Source organism: Polyodon spathula, chromosome 15 (genome assembly GCF_017654505.1).
Source record: "Polyodon spathula isolate WHYD16114869_AA chromosome 15, ASM1765450v1, whole genome shotgun sequence".
NCBI lineage: Eukaryota > Metazoa > Chordata > Actinopteri > Acipenseriformes > Polyodontidae > Polyodon > Polyodon spathula.
Genome location: NC_054548.1, coordinates 30,896,952 through 30,916,331, shown reverse-complemented (window position 1 = coordinate 30,916,331; position 19,380 = coordinate 30,896,952). Strand labels below are relative to the sequence as shown.

At 40.7% G+C, this 19,380-nt stretch overlaps 1 protein-coding gene across 2 annotated transcripts in view; it reads right to left on the bottom strand.

The window, feature by feature from the left end:
• LOC121327734 (TBC1 domain family member 4-like) overlaps positions 1-19,380 on the bottom strand; it is an 84,900-nt gene that overhangs the window by 29,338 nt on the left and 36,182 nt on the right. For both annotated transcript variants that reach the window (XM_041271916.1, XM_041271917.1), the window contains exon 2: positions 6,312-7,040. In XM_041271916.1, the coding sequence (XP_041127850.1) occupies positions 6,312-7,040 (729 nt within the window). The remainder of the gene's footprint in view (positions 1-6,311; positions 7,041-19,380) is intronic.

The window sequence follows — 19,380 nt, the reverse complement described above, 5'->3', positions numbered from 1 at the left end:
ATGGCTAATTCAAACGGCAGGACATGCAATCCATTTGAGATGTCTGAATCTCTCCCAATTCCTCATCGGTCAGTGTGTGAGCAGAAGAAACTTTTAGATTGCTCTTCTGACGGTGGCCTTAAATTAGAGTTTGCAGGTAAACCCTTGGCAGACTTTTAGGCAAAAAGGATGGAAGATTACCCGGAACTGTCAAAACGAGCTGTCAAGTTTCTGATGTCATTCTCCACAATGTACTTTTGCGAGACTGGATTCTCCGCCCTCACGGCGATCACGACTAAGTACTGTCACATATTAAACGCCGAAAATGACGTGAGACTAAAGCTCTCTCCTATATTCCCTGCCATCAGTGATTTGTGTGATAACAAGCAGGGACAGCCATCACACTGAAGATAAACATTTTATTATTATTTTTAATTAGCATCAGTAGGCCTACTGTACATTACTCACCAAGCATATAAAAATGCCATTAATGTATTTTCGTATTGCAAAGGTCAGTTGTAGAAATGCATGGATAGTAAACTTTTCTTTGCATCCCTTTCTGTACGTATCTTTTTTATTATCAATAAAAATACATGATTGCCATTTTTAAAACTAGGTTGTGTGTGTAGTGATTGAGACCAGCATGGAGGCTTCAATTTAATGTTTCCAATAATAATGTAATAATTGAATCCAGGACAACACACTCCAGGGTATGACTCTCTCAGATGGCGGTACGTGGTGGACAAGATTATCTGGAAAGGGGCACGCAGCTTAAAACGTTTGAAAACCCCTGCCTTAGCCAATCAAAATGCCAGATTCACTAAGATTCCTGGACAATTTCATTTTTGCATTGCATCAAAAAACAGTATCTAAGAATTTTCTTATAAAATATGGATACAACACTTTATCTAAAGATCATATATAACTGTAAATCAGTTAATTTTAATATATGCTGTAATATTAAAAATAAACTTTATATATAAACATTAGATACAACTGAAGATAAAGTCTTCGTAAATGTGGCAAATTATGACCTCACATAACTGGATGTAAAATGGCCGACCCAAGAGAAACTTCATTTCCCAGACTACCTCATGGTGGGAAATGATGTCACAGAATTAAGGATAAATCATCATAAAAAGGTACAGCCCACAACAGGTTGGTGAAGGAGTAAGGAGACAGCTTTGTGCTGGGGGAGAGCGAGTTGAAAGAAACAGAAGTGCCTGTTAATACCCAACTTGTTGCCTGAACCTGAACTTTGCTGAGAACCCGTAACGTGTACCAAAACCTGCCCGTGTTTTGATCGGCCTTAGGATTGTGGAAAATAAATATATCAGGTGCTGCCCTGATTTACACTGCATTACTGTGTTGTGTATAACTTTGTTTACGGATCTCTGCTACTGTTTACCTGCGCATGTTCGGACTTACCTTGGACATATATATATATATGGTATAAACCACTTCGGGCTGTGTGGTTCCCATGATATATACCACGTCTAGGGTGGCGTTAAGCATTCCAAGTGGTATATATCATCGGAACCGCACAGCCCGAAGTGGTTTATACCGCTTTTAACTTGTCATTTGTTGGAAGAAAAATAATTAAAATAATTAAAACACATTAAAATTAAGACAAAACCAGAAACTTTTATTGTGTATTCATCCACAATGTAATATAGCCCCATAATTTATTTAATTAATTGTTTGCTTATTAAAAATAAAATGCACATGTTAGTTTATTGTGAATTTCGGCATCAAAAGCGCCATCTCACTAGAAACTAGAGGACTGAATACAACAACAAGCTGTGATGATGGGCGGAGTTTCAAATGACACTACGGAAGTAAAGAGAGCAACTGCGATGGAGACTGAAGTCGGATTCTGAAGTGAGTTTGTGAACTCTTATATGCAAGTGTCACAAAGACGGCCGGAGTGGGTGGCGTCAGACCAGAGCCAGGAAATGAACAAGAAGTGAGATGTGGAGTTTGGTGGAGCTGATCGAATGGTTTCGCTCAGCATTTAATGAGTGAACAGAACAGAAAATAAAAAGGTTGTAACAAAAACACACAGGACACGGCACTCGTCGCCAAAACAAAAAGACAAACAAAACAGACTATACAGACAAAACACAGTGAGCAGATATTTAACGATTATTATTATTATACGATACACTTATTATTACCTCCGTCTCCAATCCCATTCTCCACTCACCGAACACACCACCCCGAGTGGGTGAAAACATGCTGCTTTTATGCAGCTGTACCGAGACTCAACTGCTAATCAATCATTCAATTGGAGTCACAGTACAACTGCACGTGAATTAATAAAGTGCAATTCCCCATGCTCACATATTACATTTTACTTGCACGTGAAGTGCTGTGCAATCCTCATGCCTAAATACAAATATACATTTTAAACACTCGTGTTACACAGACCCGTTTATATCCCATGTACCAATGACTAAACACCAACATTAAAACACAACACATAACACAGCGAGGCACACATATTCTAGTACGTTTTCATCCTTTTGGATCTCAAAATATGTTTTTGTTGGTTATCGGACACCCTCGCATCCAAGTCGTGCCAAATTAAGTTGATGATCGAGCCAGACTTTATGCACCAATCCGACCGCAGTGTCAGGGGACAGTACCTCAGTTTCCTACAGACGCTTAAAATCCAGGCCGGTAATTCGGGGGGTGGTGTCTGGCCTTGTCATTACCTGCTTTTCGAAGAGTTTTCCTGACTGACAGGGATACATTATTGCTGGTTTTAAACTCACTGTCAGCAGAGATGTTAAAACTTCTACTGTTAAAATATGTATTTAGTCCAGCTCAGTATTATAAAACTGGAGACTGAATACTGGTCCCCAGTTTAACTTCTTGCACGGAGATAAAATTCCCTTATGTTGAGATTTTTTGGACTTATTTCCATAAAATGAATGTCCATATTTTTTTCTTTAAGTACATTAACCAGCCCATGCTATAGTGTCTTTTTTTTCAATCTTTGTTTTCTTCTATTTTATTTAGCTGTTCCTCATCCACTGTTATGTGTCTGCTCTTGCTGGTGCACTTATTTAATTTTTTTCAGATGGACTGCTGTCTTCACTCAGAAAGTTGGTGTTGTACCAGTTATGTGGAGCTTCAAACCCAAACATATTAAAGGAAATAGGTGAAATGCCACTAATTTTTGGCAGTGGTTTTGTAACTAATAACAAATAAGATGGCAGTTTGTCATGGAATTTAGAATGCAGTGGTGCGTAGTGATTTATTTAGTGTGAAGCGGCTCATTAGTATGCAGGCCATGGTATACGCTATATATACGCACGTCATCTGATGCTGTTTAACCAATCAGCGGTTGTTATTTTTCCAAGTCGTATATATATTAGGTATATATATATATATATATATATATATATATATATATATATATATATATATATATATATATATATATATATATATCACACACACACTGCTGTCCAAAAGTCTTAGACATGTTGCATTTTTCTACTCTGATGCATTATGACCATCAACAATTTACTCAAAGTCTCCACTAGTGTTTTCTAGCATTATAACAACTTTGACTTGCATCCAACAAAGATAAGCAATACTTGAAGATAATATCCTTATGGAATGGAAAGAAGATGAATTGAATTGACAGCAGAACTGGCAGAAGGCACAGGTGTCGTTGTCCATCAAATCAATACTATGAAGGCCACTCATGAAATCAGGACTTAAAAGGATGGGTTGCAGTAACAATACCACAATTAAGAAAGGGGAACAAGACTAAAAGGCTAAAATATGCACAAGAACAGAGAAACTGGACTATGGTCAAAGGTGCTTTGGATTGTTGATGGATGGACAACGACACCTGTGCATTCTGCCAGTTCTGTTGTCAATTCAATGCTCGTCTTCTTTCTATTCCTGAAGGCTATTATCTTCAAGTTTTGCTCATCCTCGTTAGGCAGCTTTTTGGGTCTTCCAGTCCTGAGTTTATCAAATACAGATGATGTTTCTCTGTAATTGCACCATAATGCCATTACACTTACACTAGCAGTGTCATTATAAGGTGGAACACAAACAGCACGGTCTAGAAACTAAGGCTCCCGACCAGCAGTAACTGGCAATAACCTTCGCTCTCTACTAACTTTTGCAAGTTATCATAAATATCAACCTCAAGCGAGACTCCAGTTTCACTAGGTAAACCTATTCTTTTGAGACCACTCTTACAAAGCATTAACATAAGCATATTTAACATAAGCTGATTCTCTGATTTCTCACTGTAAAAATGCATGTCTCATTAGTGCAGCGCTTGCTCGTGCACCAGCGAATCTGCTGGTACAGAGAGGGGGGGCGAGGCGTCTGGCGATTCTGCCACTATAGAGGGTGCTGCTCATGAACTTTACAGTTTTTAACTCGTCGTATAATTGAATACTAATATCAATGAAGCACAATCTTCCTGCATTATTTAGAAGTATAAATACTCTGGTAAACATAAATACAAATCACAATACTCATACTGATGGTTTTTGTTTTATTTCTGTTTTAAAAAATGACCAGTTCAGAAATATCATCTCAAGTGTTTTGAAACTGGTAAAAATGTAATCAGCACATTAGTCGAAAATACACATTTAAGTGTATAGTAATTGAAGAAGACATTATAACATTATTTTTATTTATCTCTACTCATCCCCTTCACTCCATGTCTCTGCTGAAACTCAACATGGCGATTGCATCAACGAAGAAAAAAAAAGCAATTTTTCAGTAGGCTGGAGCTAAAAGAAATCTGATTTTCTATATGAGGATGGTGCGATATAGTATTCTTAGTTTTGCTGTAATTCACGTGATCATGTACAAGTCAATACCATTAACATAATGCCAGTTATAAACACATAGAGAATAAGAAAGCAAATAACGTCTTTGCTTATTTAAAAGACAGCGAAAATGGCAAAGCACTGAATTCTTCTCAAGGCGGAGCTTTCCCGAAGTAAGCAAGCTACAGTAAATACACGCATATTTCATTATTGTTTAGTTTATTTCTTTCCACACTACTAATGAAGCTATAATTAGCAATTTTAAACCATGGCTCTTTCTTAATTTAACTATGTTTTCTGATGACGAAGAAATTAGCTCAAAACTATTTTCCTACTTCTACAAGCATTAAAAAAAAACTGATCACTGTACTGTGTAAAGGATGTAGTCACTACACTACACACCGTTGGTTTCATAAAGACATTCTGTCTGGAGACTCTTTAAATCTTGCAAATAACACTGCAGAATTAGGAAAGAAACAATTGAGAGGATGAATTATGCGTTTATATTAAAAGGGGCGCTATTTAAATTACAATCGGGTAATACACAGCAGTCAACCTGTTTAGAGCAACGAGTCAGTCAATACGCCTTTATCAGTGTTTCATATTTTATCCTGGTTATTATTATAGTGCCAGTAAAACGCTAAACTTAATTTGCGCAGTACTGTACATAGGATTACTCTCATATGACATTGCTGGACTGTTACTAAACTGTTTCATATTTTTGATTGTTATTATAAATGAGAGCAATAAGCTAAGCATGTCTTTTCGAAACACCCTTGTAGACTGAACTACTGTGTTAGTGGAAGACTGTAAATATGATTCTCACAACTATGCTGGACATATGGTTATCTGAACTGCTGTAATAAAACTCTTAGGTTTTCCTGCTTATTTTAATGCCAGCAATGAGCCAAGTGATGTCTATAAACATTATGGCAGGTTTGAAGTGTCTTCAGGTGCGTTACTATCTGCTACAGCAACAAGAGTCTGATTGAAAAAAAAAAAAAGAATTGTGGTAATATTTATTAAATTTACTTATTTTAACTAACAACATTATATTTATGTTCAAATGCCATATTTAATTATTAATACATTGATATAAAGTGGAAATGGCCATTTTTTAAACAAATGGAATTGGCCATTTTTGAAAAACGGAATTTGGTATTCCCAAGAAAGGAACAATTAGTAGCCCTAGAGATGGTTACAATTGAAGGCAGTGCAGATGCCAGTGTTTTATGCAGTACTCTCAAGCAATTTTATGCAGACCACCAGTTAACCATGCAGTCTTTATCTATGATAACAACTGACAGGGCTGCACAGGATCAGAGGATTGAAAAAAAAAGAGAAAAATTGTTGAGATACTTGTGTTAGAATATTGTTTCAAAATTGTATAATGCAGGAAAAATATATTAAAAGGGTTAATGCGTGGAATACAGTTATGGAATACAGTAAGACCATCTTGCCCAACAAAAGAGTTCCATATGAGATAGGGTCATCTGTACTAAGCTTGAAATAAATGCATACCTGGAACAGCATGGTCCTGTTCTTCTCTGCATCCGAGGGCTGCACATGGCTTGGAGCGCTGGCGTGCCGTCTGCGTACTGATCCCTTTGAGGTGCTGTCAGACACTTTCTTCTGCATTACAGCTGCAACGCTGTTGCACCTGCTGCGGAACTCCTGCTGGTCATCAAAGTCTGAATCTTCCTGAATGCACTCTGGCAAGGCATTTCGAGAGCCCCAAAGACTGGCCTGGCTGGTGCTGACTGAAAACAGGCCAGTGGCACTGTCACTACCCTCTGACCTCAAGCCAGTGGCACTGTCACCACCCTCTAACCTCAGGCCAGTGGCGCTGTCACCACCCTCTGACCTCAGGCCAGTGGCGCTGTCACTACACTCGTACCTCAGGTCAGCGGCGCTACTGCCACCCTTGGATGACTCAAAGGTGCTCTTGAGGGTGTCAGTGAGGGGATCCCCATCCCCAAGTGTGAATTGTACATGCGAGTCTGCCGATCCCCGCTGCTCGTTCAGCAGCTTCAAACGCTGCCGGTCCACCTCATGCTGTTTGAACTTCTCAATGCACTCATCGATTAGGGTGGAGGGGACCTTCTTGTTGGCAACAGTCACCTTTCCACAGTACAGCATCTCAAATTTCTGAGAGTTGTAAAAAGCATCCTCGCCCTCCTGCTTTGTCTTCGTATTTTCTTTAAGGGCCGCTTTCAATACCTGCCGGATACTGCTGATGACATTAGGAACCTGAACACACAAAAAAAAAAGCAAAAAAAGTTAAGCTGATTTTATATTGTGACTACATAGATATGAAGTGTAAGCAGTGAAATCAGTGGAGGTCAGAACAGTTTGTACACAAATCTATTACATGTGTCTACAATTCATACAGTATTACATGAGAATATCATATTTTGTTATTTTAGAACAGTGCACCAGAGTGTGCTAAAAATAAATATGCACAATTACGTTTTACTTTAAAGCATCTTGTGTCGTCGTCTGCCTCCACCTGCACACACTGGTCGCTTCTTGAAAGGCGCCACCTACTTTCCAACCACAAGGGGTGCCCTTTCACAAACTATATGGAATTCATAATACTGTAGTAGTTGAAAGTTAATTGAAAAGCAGAAAGTACACATAAGATACGACAAAGAGTTAGAAATACCACACAGAACACATTTACTAGGGTGTTTTATTACAAATAACATGAGCATTATTGTATATTGAGCCAGTCTAGGTTTTACTATGGGCGTATGTATACAGTACATAGACGTTCTACAATTAAACTATTTACAAATGTACCTACTTATTAAAATTAAATGAATTGAATTAAGATATAAGTGGTGTGTGCGGATTAAGTACATAAACAAAAAGTACAGCAATTGGCTGAAAAGCAGAAATACCCCTGAACGTCTGGAATCCAGTCAAAAAGCAGAGCCATTGTTTTGTGGAAACACAGCACCCTGCCTCTGTGCCTATACACAATGCACCTCTATTACTCTGTGTGAACATTCGACTCCTTGAGTTCATATAACACTCTTCATAAGCACTGCTGTCTGAAGACTCCAGGGCAGTTCAGAACAATATGAGGTCACCGCTACTTCAGGAAACACACTGCTTAATTAAAATCACGGGGGGTAATGTATGAACTGGAGCCTTTGGTGCAAGCTATTTCTACAAGAAAACTACAATGCAACACATTTTAGACTAAGCTGGATTTTTAGTGACCTGTAAGACAGTTTCTTTTTTGAGTTATTTTGATTTAAATGTGACTGCCTGTTTTCATCTAGGCAAAACTTCATATCATTTGTTTCTTGTCACACACTGCTGCACACTAACCAGCCCTAGTCTCATCGTCCAATGTGAAAGCAATACAACCCATTAAAGGTGGAAAAGAAAAAAAAAAAACTGCTTATTCTTGAAAGAAAAACACTAGAAGGGAACATGAAAGTAATCACAGTGAAATAAAAGGGAATGATTAGCCAAATTCAGTAAGAGAAAAAGAACAACCCTATAAAATGGCAAGGATTACCCAAGGAACCTGTACGAAAAAGAAAAACACAGGACTCGGATTAAAAAAAAAGATATATATTTTTAACAGAAACGCTCGCCACACAGGCTCACTCAGGCTCTTTTCATTTCCAAGCACACGACCCAACACACAGGATAGCAAGAAACATGCCGACGCGTATCTAGCTCTATTCGAGCAACAACTGAAACACACTGGAACCTAGCGAACAAACAGGAAACTAAGCTGTTTACCTGTTAAAACAAACTAAATAAAAACTTTTTTTTTTTTTTTTCCACAAAAACACAATTCACAAAAAGGCTTTCACCAGTACCTTTCAGGACTAAGACACTAAGACTACACTTTCTTTATATTTTATTCATTCACTCAAGAAAACATTAGTATAAAAGTCAGTAAATCATAGAAATAAAAAGTTTTGCTCTCACCACACTCAGAAGAAATGGGGTTACTGCTGCTGACATTACTGCTGCTGAGACTGGGGGGTTACTGCCGCTGACATTACTGCTGCTGACACTGGTGTTATTGCTGCTGAGACTGGGTGTTATTGCTGCCGAGACTGGCGGTTACTGCCGCTGACACTGGTATTACCACTGCTGACATTACTGCTACTGACAGATTTCTAGTAAAGAAAAAGCAAGTCTATTATCTCTTAATTATTCAGTTTTGAAACAGAAGACTGCTCAATACTCATCAACCCTCAAGGTTTTCAGGTGTTAGTGAACTCCGCAAACGTGTCTTGATAAGTTTTAATTTTGAAAAAGATCTCTCACAGTCTACCTGAGTAACTGACAAGAAGTCTACCTGAGTAACTGACAATGTTAGAAGTACCTTGTAACCCAAGTGCAATGTATCATGCTTTGATGTGAAGCAAGCAGGATTCCAGCAACTTGAATGCACACGTCTGACACTTTTCACACCTCTGTTCTGCAAAAGGGTTCTGAAGTGACGTTCTTGGTCATTTCTTCTGATATTTGAGATTTGGAGCCACCTTCATCTTCATTCAAAATCTGTTCTTCTGTAACTGTATAATGGTCATTTCAGCTTCTCTGCAAGTTGTCAATTTCCAGCAAAGCGTGTCAGCTCTGATTTCACAGTGCTGCATCCACACCAGGCAAAAGATGTACAATGTGAGCAAGAGCTCCCTCTGGTAAGGAATTTTTAGAGATGTATGTAAAGCTCTTTGGATCAAAGCACTGCAAGTCAGCATACAGTTGTCCACGTGAAGAAAACCTTCTGTCAATGCTATGAGTAACAAAGTCATAAATATGGCATTTGAGCAAATATAATGTTGGTAGTTTAAAATAAGTAAATTTAAGAAATATTACCAATCCCCCCCCCCCCCCGCCATTCAGACTCTTGTTGTTATGATAGATAGTAAAGCACCTGCAAACACTTCAAACCTGTCATAATGTTTATAGATGTCACTTGGCTCATTTCTGGCATTAAAATAAGCAGAGGAACCTATGAATTGTAGTACAACAGTTCAAAAAAACAAATGTCCAGTACAGTGAGAATCATATATTCAGTCTTCCACTAACACAGTAGTTCAGTCTACAAATAAAGGTGTTCTGAAAAAACCTTTTTAGCTTACTGGTCTCATTTACAATGACAAATATGAAACAGTTTAGTACCAGTCCAGCAATGTCATGCGAGAGTAATCCTCTGTCCTGTACTCCACAAATTAAGTCTGATAAAGGCGTGTTGACTGACTCGTTGCTCTAAACCAGGTTTGTATTACCCGATCGTAATTTAAACAACGGCCCTTTTAATATAAATGCATAATTAACCCCCTCAATTGTTTCTTTCCTAATTCTGCAGTGTTATTTGCAAGATTTAAAAAAAGGCGTGTCTCCAGACAGAATGTCTTTATGAAACCAACGGTGTGTAGTGTAGTGACTACATCCTTTACACAGTACAGTGATCAATTCCCTTTAATGCTTGTAGAAGTAGAAAAATAGTTTTGAGCTAATTTCTTCGTTGTCAGAAAATATAACTCAATTAATAAGCGGCCATGGTTTAAAATTGCTAATTATAGCTTCTTTAAAGGCAGGTAGTGTGGAAAGAAATAAACTAAACAATAACAAAACACGCAATTAATTTAGCTTACTTACTTCAGGAAAGCTCTGCCTTGAGCGCAGTACCTTAAGTCTTAGTTTTTCAACATAGAAGAATGCAGTGCTTTACCATAGTTGCCATCTTATTTGCTTGTGTTTACAACCGGCATTATATTTAATGGTACTGACTCATAGATGATCACATGAATTACAGCAAAACTATAATATTATTCGATTTCTTTTAACTGTCTTACTGAAAAATTGCTTTTTTTTCTTCGTTGGTGCAGCCACCATGTTGAGTTTCAGCAGACGTGAACTGAAGTCACATGATGAAAAAACTCACAAAAAAAATATAATAATAATGGACATGGTATGTCCTCTTCAGTGACTATACGCTTAAATGTGTATTTTCGACTAATGTGTCGATTACATTTTTACCAGTTTCAAAACGCTTGAAATGACGGTTTTTAAAAAGGAACTATAACAACAAACGTCAAAGTGCGAGTATTGTGATTTTTATTCATGTTTATCAGAGTATTTATACTTCTAAATAATGCAGGAAGATTGTGCTTCACTGATTTTAGTATTCAATTACACGACGAGTTAAAAACTGTAAAGTTCATGAGCAGCATGAGAGACTCGCCAGATGTCTCACCCACCACGTACCAGTAGATTCGCTGATACCCGAGTGAACTCTGCACTAATGTGATGAGCATTTTTACAGAGGGAAATCAGAGAATCAGCTGCAAGACAGACACAAATAAGAACATAAGAACATAAGAAAGTTTACAAACGAGAGGAAGCCATTCAGCCCATCTTGCTCGTTTGGTTGTTAGTAGCTTATTGATCCCAGAATCTCATCAAGCAGCTTCTTGAAGGATCCCAGGGTGTCAGCTTCAACAACATTACTGGGGAGTTGATTCCAGACCCTCACAATTCTGTGTACAAAAGTGTCTCCTATTTTCTGTTCTGAACGCCCCTTTGTCTAATCTCCATTTGTGACCCCTGGTCCTTGTTTCTTTTTTCAAGTCAAAAAAGTCCCTTGGGTCGACATTGTCAATACCTTTTAGAATTTTGAATGCTTGAATTAGGTCGCCGTGTAGTCGTCTTTGTTCAAGACTGAACAGATTCAATTATTTTAGCCTGTCTGCATATGACATGCCTTTTAAGCCCGGAATAATTCTGGTCGCTCTTCTTTGCACTCTTTCTAGAGCAGCAATATCTTTTTTATAGAGAGGTGACCAGAACTGCACACAATATTCAAGATGAGGTCTTACTAGTGCATTGTACAGTTTTAACATTACTTCCCTTGATTTAAATTCAACACTTTTCACAATGTATCCGAGCATCTTGTTAGCCTTTTATAGCTTCCCCACATTGTCTAGATGAAGACATTTCTGAGTCAACAAAAACTCCTAGGTCTTTTTCATAGATTGCTTCTCCAATTTCAATATCTCCCATATGATATTTATAATGTACATTTTTATTTCCTGCGTGCAGTACCTTACACTTTTCTCTATTAAATGTCATTTGCCATGTGTCTGCCCAGTTCTGAATCTTGTCTAGATCATTTTGAATGACCTTTGCTGCTGCAACAGTGTTTGCCACTCCTCCTATTTTTGTGTCGTCTGCAAATTTAACAAGTTTGCTTACTATACCAGAATCTAAATCATTAATGTAGATTAGGAATCGCATAGGACCTAATACTGATCCCTGTGGTACATGTTATGTTAATGTTTTGTAAGAATGGTCTCAAAATAATAGGCTTACCTCGAGAGGCTGGAGTCTCGATTGAGGTTGATATTTATGATAATAACTTGCAAAAGTTAGTAAACTGAGTCAGAAGGTTGTTGCCAGTTACTGCGAAAAATGGGTACATTTTAGCCTTAAGAGGGCACCCTGCTCTCCAATTTCATGTTTGTGTCACAAACAAACTGATTTACATGCATTACAACATCATCGAGTTGTCTTTGCTTTTTCAACGTGTTTGATGCATCTTCAATTAGTCTCGAGGCCTGAACATGACCAAGGACGCATGTCTGCAAGAACTCCGAGACAGGCATGATCTCATTGAAGATGTCCTGAAAAATTAATGCAGTGAGAATGGTTTCGTGCTTCAGGAAGGCATCTAACATACATTTTACCTCAATTCCATGTGACTGAGTATACCAGGATTGCAAACAGGTAATCAAATTCACTAATAATGCCGACAAAGAGTATTTTACACCAAATATACTTGTAAGAGCAGTTGACTTTCCAGTCCAGCGTGTGGCTCCAATGAGTTTCAATTACTTTCATTTTTCTTGCTCAACTTTCTTTTCAAGCTCAGCTGTCCACATGTTCATTCTCTTGTAGGTTGCTTTGAAGAAAGTAGCAACCTTCTGAAGCAGATTGAAGAGAGATACACCTTTGATGCAAGCTTTGTTTGCATCTAGAACAACCAAGTTGATCACATGTGCATAGCACTAAACATGGACATGTGTGGCAGCTGCCAGTGGTAGTTTTACTTGAAAGCCATTATAGTCTCCATGGTAAGCTGCAGCTCCATCTGTGCTGTCTGAAATCCAGTGCCTAATGTCTATGCCTAACTTGTCAAATATGTCTTTCACAACATCAAACAGCCCTTGCCCTGTACTGCTGTGAGAGGATATTACTGCGTAGTCTCTCTTTCACCTCTCCATTTAGTACATATCTGTGGGAAAGTGGCAATTAATAGCAGGTGTATAGAAGTTGCGGTGCTGGTGCAGTAATCCCAAGAACAAACAGACAACAAAGTACGGGTGAAATGGTTTGTTTAATGGTTATAAATCCAATGGTCTGATGACCAGCCAGCAAATAATAATGAGCTGGCAATACACAACAATGTGTATTTGTGACAGGATAGCCAAAGTGTGGAGACTCAGAGACGGAAAGTGCAGCAAATAAAATACTTTTAATTAAATAATAATTACCAAACAAAAAGGCACAATGCCAAATAAACAGAACAAACACAAAACACTGTTAACAATAAATTCTAAACACAAAATACGCTCTCTCACACAGGTACTCTCTCTTTCACACAGGTCTTCTCACTCTTACAAACACTCACCAACCAACACTCCCAACCACTCCCTTTTATACAGGTGCTGCAGCTAACTGGGCAATTCGCACCTCATCAGCTGCAGCACCTTTCACACATTCCTCACACAAACTCATTCACTCAGATCCACACAACAGACTCACATCCACTCTAAAATACCACAAAACACAAAGACAGGCTGCACCCTGTCACAGTATTGCACAGTAGTGAAAAGAGTTGCAGTCTCATAAACAATAAGTACTAAAACACACACAATTAGACACACACAATCACAAGTCCAAATTGAGTGCTCTCAGTGTTTGTGGTGAAGTACAATACAGTACGTGCTATACTTGTTAAAAAGTGGTGATAACAGTGTTAACCGTGACTCTAGTGCAGTGTTGATCCGGTTTTGTGCTGGCCTGTAGCGACAGCACCAGACTCATGTTTAGCCATCCGGTGATTTAACAAATAAAACAATTACTAACAACACAAAAAACAAACAAACACTCACAAAATACTTTTACAATACTTTCTCTGCATCTCACAGGGTTCTTCCAGTATAAACCAAGCGAAGGAAAAGATTTATGATTCTCCAGCCCCTTTTTGATATCACGCATTACTCATTGGTAAGCGATTGCAGCTGACTCTATTGCCTGCAGCTGCTACCTCATTTACCTTCTGGGTCAATACGTTCCTGCAACAGAGTCTCGCCTTCTTCCAGACTGACCGACATCCCGACCCAAAAAATGAACCGTCAGGCCAGCCCGACCAAAGACTTCCCCTTTCGCTACTTAGCGCCCTCACTGGTCGGGAGGGAGATTTCCAACCAGAACTCATATTTCTCTCACAGTATCTTACAACAACTGCACACTGATCAACAGTGCAGATGTCCTGGGTTGTACCTAACTGTACAAAAAAGGTATTTACTTATTTTATTTAATCTGAAATAGCCTCTTGTAACGTATTTTTGATTGTATATATCAATTTATTAACAGTTGATTTGCTGATCATGGTGAAAAGGCTACCTCTACCTCTGCTTCCAGAATTTCTGTGCTCTTTAGACTTTGCAACAACTGTATGCAGGTGCTTTGCCAGTGGGGCATCATACTGGGACAACAGCTTGACAATTTCTAAGAAGTTTCCATGATTTATTTCACTGTTCTGTAAATCATATGCTGCCTCTCCCCTGTGCCTTTGAAATCCAAGGTTCTGTTTATCAAGTAACTTCACAACAGCAATAATCCGGCAAATCACAGCTCGTCTGTCAGAAACATCCCTTTTTTGCTTATCTAGCATTGAAGTGTTCATGTGGGACAACATATTGCACCCATGCTTAGCATCATAAATGCCTCAACATTTTTTTCATGAAGCATTGATGACTCATGCTCTGATTCCCTCTGGTGTATGTGTCGACAGTCATTGCAGCCATGAACAAATGAAGATATGCAGTGGCCATCACTGTAAAATAAATATATGTTGTAAAATATTTTTTTCTTCTTGACGTGAATAAGACAACCATTTTCTTGCAACTTTTCTACGAATTCGCATTTGTAAACAGCACTATCAAATGGAAAGCTGTCTTTTGGCTGAACAGGGTGTTTTGAAAAGAACTCATGCTGTAGTTCAGGTTTTGATGGCTTCACAAAAAGACTGATACCTTCCAGCACATCTTCAAAGAACTCTACCTCTTTTTGTACTTGTATTGGCTCAAAGTGATCAGCAGCATTATTATTAATGTTTGAGGTTTCCTAAAATCAAAAATAAATACAATTTACAATTAAAAAGCTAAAAGCAAAACTCATCTGAATACTTGGGTAATTATTTCACAACACTCTGCTCATGTTATATTTTGTGTATTATGATTAGTGCCCTGCGAAATTCATGACCTTGGGGTAGATGTAGGCCTACACAATCATTGCAAACAAGTCGAAAGTCTAAACAAACGCAACACTGTTAGCATTGTTTTAACAAATGCTTTGCAGATACAGTTTTACTTTGCTCTTTATCTTTAAATAAATGTGTCATTCTGGGCGTTCCTGTAGAAAATCTTAAAAACAGGGTGAAAATACATAGTGAAAATAAATAACAGTGATAAAAAAAAGACTTTCAAACTAAAATCTTTAAATAAGACTCACCACATCCACCTCAACATCCATGTTGCCATCTTGTGAAATTTGCCTGACAATAACATTCTGTTGTTGCTGTTGTCTGATGCAGAAACTGTTTTAATAGCTGAAAAGATGCTCTTTATAGCTTTGCTTCGTTTTTCCGAAATCTGCAGTCATTTTAATTTCATTTTCAACATCTTTTGGTGCCCAGATTTTGGCTTTCTTTCAGCCATTTTTATTGATTTTTTTTTATTTCTCTGGAAATTAAATTCACCATGCCAATGTATTCGCCTCAACTGGGCTTATTATGCGCTTTTTTTTTTTTCAAGCCCTTCCCCTAGCACACCCTCCTCAGTTGATGCGTGTCTGGGTCATTGTTATTGTGCTGATCTACCAGCTTCAAGTTCTTTGATCTGAGGTATAATTTAACACAAACATTTTGCAGGCCCTTCATTGTTGCCGAGGGCCCCCGCCGGGGTGGCCACCAGTAGGCCAGTCCGCCACTGTGTGTGTGTGTGTGTGTGTGTGTGTGTGTGTATATACATATATAACTGTGACAGACTGGGGTGTTTTGTCACTGTTCCTTCGGGTCTTGAACACAGTCTAACGGGAACCAAGCACTCTGGACAACAGTATTTTGTTGTAAAAAGGGCAGGGCCTGCAAGTTTACTTCAGTATGGTGTTCTCTTTATCCAGAGTCACACAAATCAAATTTCAACAACGTAAACAAAATAAACCAAACAAAACCTAGCTATTTATTACCGATCGCTAACTAAAACTAAATTATCTTTTAACTACCCCTTTCTACAAGTCAGACAGCTAAGCTGTTTACTGACAAAACAAAACACGACTTAAACTAAGCAATAATTGTTTCCCCTAGGTAGAACACTAACATTTAATCTATTTCCAGCATGTATCAGTCTTTCCGTCTGTCATATCCTTTACACAGCTCACATTTGAAAAAAACTCTTGCTCTTTAATGGCTGCCTAATTGGAGACAGGTGAAAATCCTTCTCTCAAAATGGTCGCCCCTTGTAGTCTTTTCTGACTTGGCAGCCAAGACTGCAATTTACTTGTGTGACCCAAATTAAGCGGAGAGGATGCAGGCTAATTGTCACTCTTGGACCAATCTACACACCCTCCACCACTTTTCCATATATAGTTCACTTTGTCACACATCCTTTTCCCCCAGCTCAGACCTACTGGAACGAGCGACCTGCTCAAGCATCGGGCTAACCTACCGCTGCTGCACTTGCCCTCGGCGACCACGTCGACTGAATCGGCAGCATACCCCGGCATCGACCACGGTTTTCCCACCGACCTTGAGGCTGAGAAAAACAGCACCCCGATTGACGGTGTAACCATCTTCGGTGCCACCTACAGCCCGGCGCCGACCATACCTACCATCAGCACCAACCTCGGAACCATTTGACTCGGCACCGACAGCACTTTCCTCAACACCGGTCACTAGCTTCGGAGCCGTCTACAGCCCGGCACAGGCAGTCACACAGCAGGGGCCACTCTCCTTCCCCGCCCAGAAGCTCGCCGTCAGCGTTTTCAGGACCTGGCAGAGACAGTGAGGGCTCAGAAGACAATGCTTGAGACCCTGCTTAAATCTCAGGGCAGACTGCCCCCTACCATCGGGCAGCCCCAACTTCCCCAGTCTAGCTCCCCATCCCCAATGCATAGACCTCCCAGCCCAGACGAGTTGTCTGTTACAGCGACGAGGTCAGACTGCAGGAGCCCAAGAAGTGGGCTTAGGCACGTTCCCCACCATCGGGGATATGGTCACAGTACTGGTGCAGGGATCCACCTTCACCAGAAGGGACAAAGACCCGACCTGCCCGTCAAAGCCCTGCAGAATAACTGACGCCATGCTTAAAAAAGCGTATGCGTCAGTGGCACTATCAGCCAGGATGGCCAATGCAATGGCTATACTGGTCCTGTACCAGACACAGCAGACTGAGAGGCTGCAGGAGCAGGCAACAGAGGCAGACACAAGGGAGTTGCTGGCGGTAACAAGAGCGATGACCGACCTAATGGGGGAGTTAGGTCAGGCATTAAGCAGTGGTAGCTGCGTGCAGACACCTCTGGCAAACACAGGCCAAGGTCATCGCGACCGAGAAGGCAGCACTACTAGATACACCTTTTACACTGGGGCAGATGTTCGGTGCAACCATTGATGTGAGCCTTGAAAGGTTACCACAAGGCCACGGAGGTCGCTTCCAAGTTCTCGCGTCATCCTGCCTACCGCCAGCGCCACAAGGTGGCATTCACAGCCTGTGGGGGCAACAGGGCCTAAACACCGCCCGTCACCCCAAAACAGACAAGCAGGCAGAGCCGGTGGCAAGGGACCACAACAGGCCAGTGGTAACCGGTTCTCCGGCTGGAGACCGAGGCCGGGGCATGAGAAAGACCCGCCCCCTCCTAAGCCCAAGGGAGACCACCTGAGGGGCCCCGGCTGCCACCAACCGCCCTCACAACTGGACTGACCAAAGGTAATGACTCATGGCAAGACTGCACCCAGGACTCCTGGGTGCTATCGACACTGAGACAAGGATACGCTCTACAATTCCGCTTAGGTCCGTCACCCTTCAAGGGTGTACTCCTTACCACCGTCAAACCAGTGAAAGCGATACTCCTTCAACAGGAGATGGCCAATCTTCAATCTCCACTAGAGCTGCTGAGAATGCTCCCGCTTCAAGCCTGGGTAAATACGCTCAAGGTGCACCCGGTCCGATATCAGTGCCGGCTGGTGCGAATGTCCAGACAATGCCGAAAGACACTGGAGTGGTGGCTCCATCCTGGCAATCTGTGTCTTGGATCTCCCCTCGGATCAAGCAGCGAACCTGGCGTTATCTCATTTTTGCAAGCAGTTACTGCACAAACATGTGCTGGTCCGGACAGACAATACTACAGTCGTAGCCTACATAAACTACCAAGGCAGCCTGCACTCGCCGGGCCTTCACCATGCAGCGCACAGACTTCTGTCCTGGACGCACAGAAACTTGCGTTCCATCAGGGCGGTTCACCTCCCCGGTGTGGACAACAGGGCTGCAGACTGCCTGTCCAGAGAGCTCCAGACAGCTCAGAATGGAGACTGCATCCTCAAGTGGTGCAACAGATTTGGGAGAGGTTTCGACCGGCAGGAGTTGACCTCTTTGCCACAGCCGAGTCCACTCTATGGTTCTCCTTGGAGAGAGACGGGGGCCCCCTGGGAGTAGACATGCTAGCTCACCCCTGGCTATAGGGGCTTTTGTATGCGTTCCCTCCGCTACCATTATTACCCGACACTAAACAGAATCAGGGTGGAGAGAGCACAGGTTTTGCTGGTTGCACCCAGTTGGCCGAAATGCCCCTGGTTTGATCTCCTCTCCGACATGTTGTTTGGCCAGCCGTTGCAGCTCCCGCCGCGCAAGGACCTCCTAAGCCAAGCGGAAGGGTTATTATGGCACCCGAACCCAGCCCAGCTCCAACTCTGGGTCTGGCCATTGAACGGAGCCGTCTATTCAGACTAGGTTTGCCAGATGCGGTAGTAGAAACACTACAGTCTGCTAGGGCGCCGAGCACTAGAGCTCAGTACTCGTATAAATGGAAAGTTTTCCAAGACTGGTGCCTTGCCAAAGGTCACAATCTTGTGACATACCTTATTGAGATGATATTAACCTTCTTACAACATCTGTTGACGCAGGAAAATCAGCGTCTACTTTGAATGTATACCTGGCAACAATATCAGTGTGCCACGACAAAACTGACTTGGTGTCCCCTGGGGCACATTTCCTGGCAGTGCAATTTCTTAAAAGGGGCTCGGAGGCTTTGTCCTCCCCTGAAAAGTATA